Consider the following 3,385-nt stretch of genomic DNA (forward strand, 5'->3'; position numbering starts at 1 on the left):
GGGGGGGATGGGGGGTGTTTTTGCCTTTTTAAATATATTTCTAAAAGTTGGAAGGTTGAATGTTTATGCACTATGTTGAGCTGGTCAAAATTTGTAAAGGTGGTTTCTTGCTTTCTGTTGAAGTTACACTGGTTTTAGAATTGTTGCCTTTTTTTGGTGATCATGTGTTTCCTGAAGTTGACTCCTTCATTAGTTTGTTGATTACTTGGTGAACCAACTAAGGTCAATAATGGTTATGCAGAAGAATGAACAGGTAACTGACACTGTTATAACATGTCAAATTACAATGATTTTGTAAAAATGTGTGTTCCTTTTAGGGAGGAGGCTGAATCTGTTTGCGAGATGAGGGATTCTTTCAGCGATTCGTTAAGTGACGAGAGCGAGAATGAAAAGCTATCGAGGTGGGATGGATGCTCCTCTGAGGAAGGTGTAGTTGAACAAGATAGCTTAAGCAGAACGAATGATAGATTGGGCTACCTATATTTTCAGTATTTCGAGAGATGTACTCCATATGGAAGAGTTCCTCTAATGGATAAGGTATCATCTTTACCAGATCATGTCATTTTTGTGCAATAAAGAAATCTATATAGAGTTATGGAGTGTTACCATGTTAGGTGTTAGTTACTTCTCTCGCTTCTTATAATGTGCTTTGTGAAATTATGTGGTAGAATCAGATAAGTTTGTTGTAGTTCATCATGTAGAATGTTGCAGTTTCTTCTGCTTCTTAATTTTCTTCCTTTAAGCCATTAGATTATAGCCTATAAATCATAGGCATAAAATGGATTATTTGTTTTAATTAGTATAATCAACTAATATACGCCCTCTATACAGTTTTTTCCCGAAACCATCAGTAGCATAATATCATATCATCTGATATATAATTAGAAGCATATGTTCTTTCTTTATGAAGTTAGATTAACGTAATGCTATTTTATGATGATAAGAGTATTAATTCCATGTGAAATATGTGGTTTGTATGTTCAAGAATATGTTTCTTTCTTTTGATTGACGTGAGTCTATAACCAGCTCATACTGCCTTTCAGATTAATGGCTTTGCTGAAAGATACCCTGGACTAATGTCATTGAGAAGTGTAGATCTTTCGCCGGCTAGTTGGATGGCAGTTGCTTGGTATAGCAGCCTTTACTCTCTGTTTGCAACTTATGATCTTGGAATCTGTCGTTAATCTATACGACTTTATCAAATTGAAGTGATTTAGATGCATTAAACTATGTTTCCATCCAAGTACTTATATAAGGTGACGTAAAATTTTATATTTACCTTCCGTTAGTGGCCAAGAAGAATCAGGAGATCATGTTTTCTCTGTAGCATATCCTACATGATACCATGTCATTGATGCTTTATTCTTTTATTGTTTCTGTCTTGCTTCTTTCTTTGTAACCATCAAATATGGAAAAGGGAATAAAGGAATGATCGGGTCACTAACTTTATTGAGGTGAAAAAATGTAGGTATCCGATATATCACATTCCCATGGGGAGAACCATTAAGGACTTATCGACGTGCTTTCTCACTTTCCACACCCTTTCTTCTTCTTTTCAAGGTATTATTCCTTTTGTCCTTTGAACAAGTGAATTCACCATTGCTTATATTCCCTTTCAATTCCAAGCTTTTATTCTTTACTCTACTAGTGTCTATTCGGAATATTCTTAACTCCATATTCTTCATTTCTTGTCCAGATATGGACCTTGAAGATGACATGGAGAATGGTAGTAGGAAAAGAAAGGAAGGGGAGAGCATCTCTCTCCCACCTTTCGGTCTGGCCACTTACAAGATGCAGGGTGACGTGTGGATTTCTGATAGAAGCGGAAGGGACCAAGAAAGGCTGATGTCACTTTTTAGCGTGGCTGATTCTTGGCTAAAACAGTTGGGGGTTCAGCACCATGACTTCAACTACATGAGTATTCGTCGTGGTTGATGAAAAACTTGAATGATGAAATCATCTTTGCACGCTAACAATGGAATTGACTACCGGAAATCCTTTTCTACTTTGGAATCTTGTTTTGTCACTTGAAAGCATGATCAGCCTTTGAACTGAGAATCGTCAATGCATCTTATGTAAAGGCATTAGGCTTTTATGCAGTCCCTTCCTTTTCCTAAGTCGAGGATCGCAGTAATCTTATGCTTGTGATTTCTGTAACTACTTTTTTGTATAGGAACGAGCCTAGCTTTTACGCGATAAAACTTGAGATGAAGCATGAGACGAGCTGTAGTGGCTCGTTGTAATCGGGCACATGATCATCAGATGTCAATGAAGTCCTTTCTCTTGAATGCAGTTCTTGCAACCCTTCATTTGTTTAGTGGTTCTTGTGCTTTGTAAAATTGTTATGCTACAGAGAAAGAACTAATCTATTACTCTAGTAATTGATCTAATTGCAATGCAGAGAAATTGCAAGAAAAGATAATACTATGAAAAATCATGGTTCAAATCCTATTTACACATGCCTAGACATTGTTGGGAGTGGCGGAATAGTAAGTATTCATTCATCCTTAATCACTAGTCTCAAGTTCGAGCCTTAGGTATGTAGTCATATTTATTAGAGAGGATTTACCCTCCAATGTGGAACTTCCTAGCATAGATTTGAATTGAGTCGAGTTTCGATTCATCCTTAATTAGAGTCTTAGGTTTGAGCCTTAGATATGAAATTGTCTTTATTAGAGAGGATTTACCCTTCAATGTAGAACTTCTAAGCATAATTTTGCAATTAGTCGCGTTTCATTTCATTCTTAATCGGTGGTCTCGAGTTGAAGCCTTAGGAATGTAGTCGTCTTTGTTAGGGAGTGTTTCTTTTCAACGTTGGACTTCCCAACGTAAATTCGAATTTAGTCAAGTTTCAATTCATCCTTATTCAAAAGTTTCAAATTTGAGCCTTAAGTATGAAATCATTTTTGTTAGGGAGTGTTTCTCTTTAATGTAGGACTTCCTAATATAATTCGAATTTCAGTTCATCCTTAATAAGAAATCTTGAGTTTCTGTCTTAGGTATGAAGTCATCTTTGTCAGAGAGTGTGTCTCTTCAATGTAGGACTTTCACACGTAAATGTGAATTTAGTCGAATGCCAATGCAAATACCAGATATTAGTAAAAAACCCAAAAGACAAGTACCACAAATTTTAATGAAATAATTGATGTGCGCACAAGTTGACTCGACCGATACCGGTATTCACATTGAATGAGTTAGTTGATACTTTAATTGATCTCCCTAAAAGTCTAAAACCTTATGTGGGCTCCTTTTTGCAAATTGCAATAAATAATTCAAACTTGAATGAAGTAATAGAATGTTGGTTATATACTCTATAGAGTTAGAAAAAAGTATTTTTAAATTGTCCATTATAAGGTAGAGATAATATTACACATAAGTTTGCTTG

At 35.7% G+C, this 3,385-nt stretch overlaps 1 protein-coding gene across 1 annotated transcript in view; it reads left to right on the forward strand.

The window, feature by feature from the left end:
• LOC102596639 (uncharacterized) overlaps positions 1 to 2,292 on the forward strand; it is a 3,581-nt gene extending 1,289 nt beyond the window's left edge. Inside the window, exons 3-6 of the mRNA XM_006365951.2 lie at positions 318 to 537; positions 1,044 to 1,129; positions 1,469 to 1,560; positions 1,697 to 2,292. Coding sequence (XP_006366013.1) covers positions 318 to 537; positions 1,044 to 1,129; positions 1,469 to 1,560; positions 1,697 to 1,935 — 637 coding nt within the window. The 3' untranslated portion in view covers positions 1,936 to 2,292. The remainder of the gene's footprint in view (positions 1 to 317; positions 538 to 1,043; positions 1,130 to 1,468; positions 1,561 to 1,696) is intronic.
• Positions 2,293 to 3,385: the final 1,093 nt, after the last annotated feature.

The sequence above is a fragment of the Solanum tuberosum genome, unplaced genomic scaffold (genome assembly GCF_000226075.1).
Source record: "Solanum tuberosum cultivar DM 1-3 516 R44 unplaced genomic scaffold, SolTub_3.0 scf00599, whole genome shotgun sequence".
NCBI lineage: Eukaryota > Viridiplantae > Streptophyta > Magnoliopsida > Solanales > Solanaceae > Solanum > Solanum tuberosum.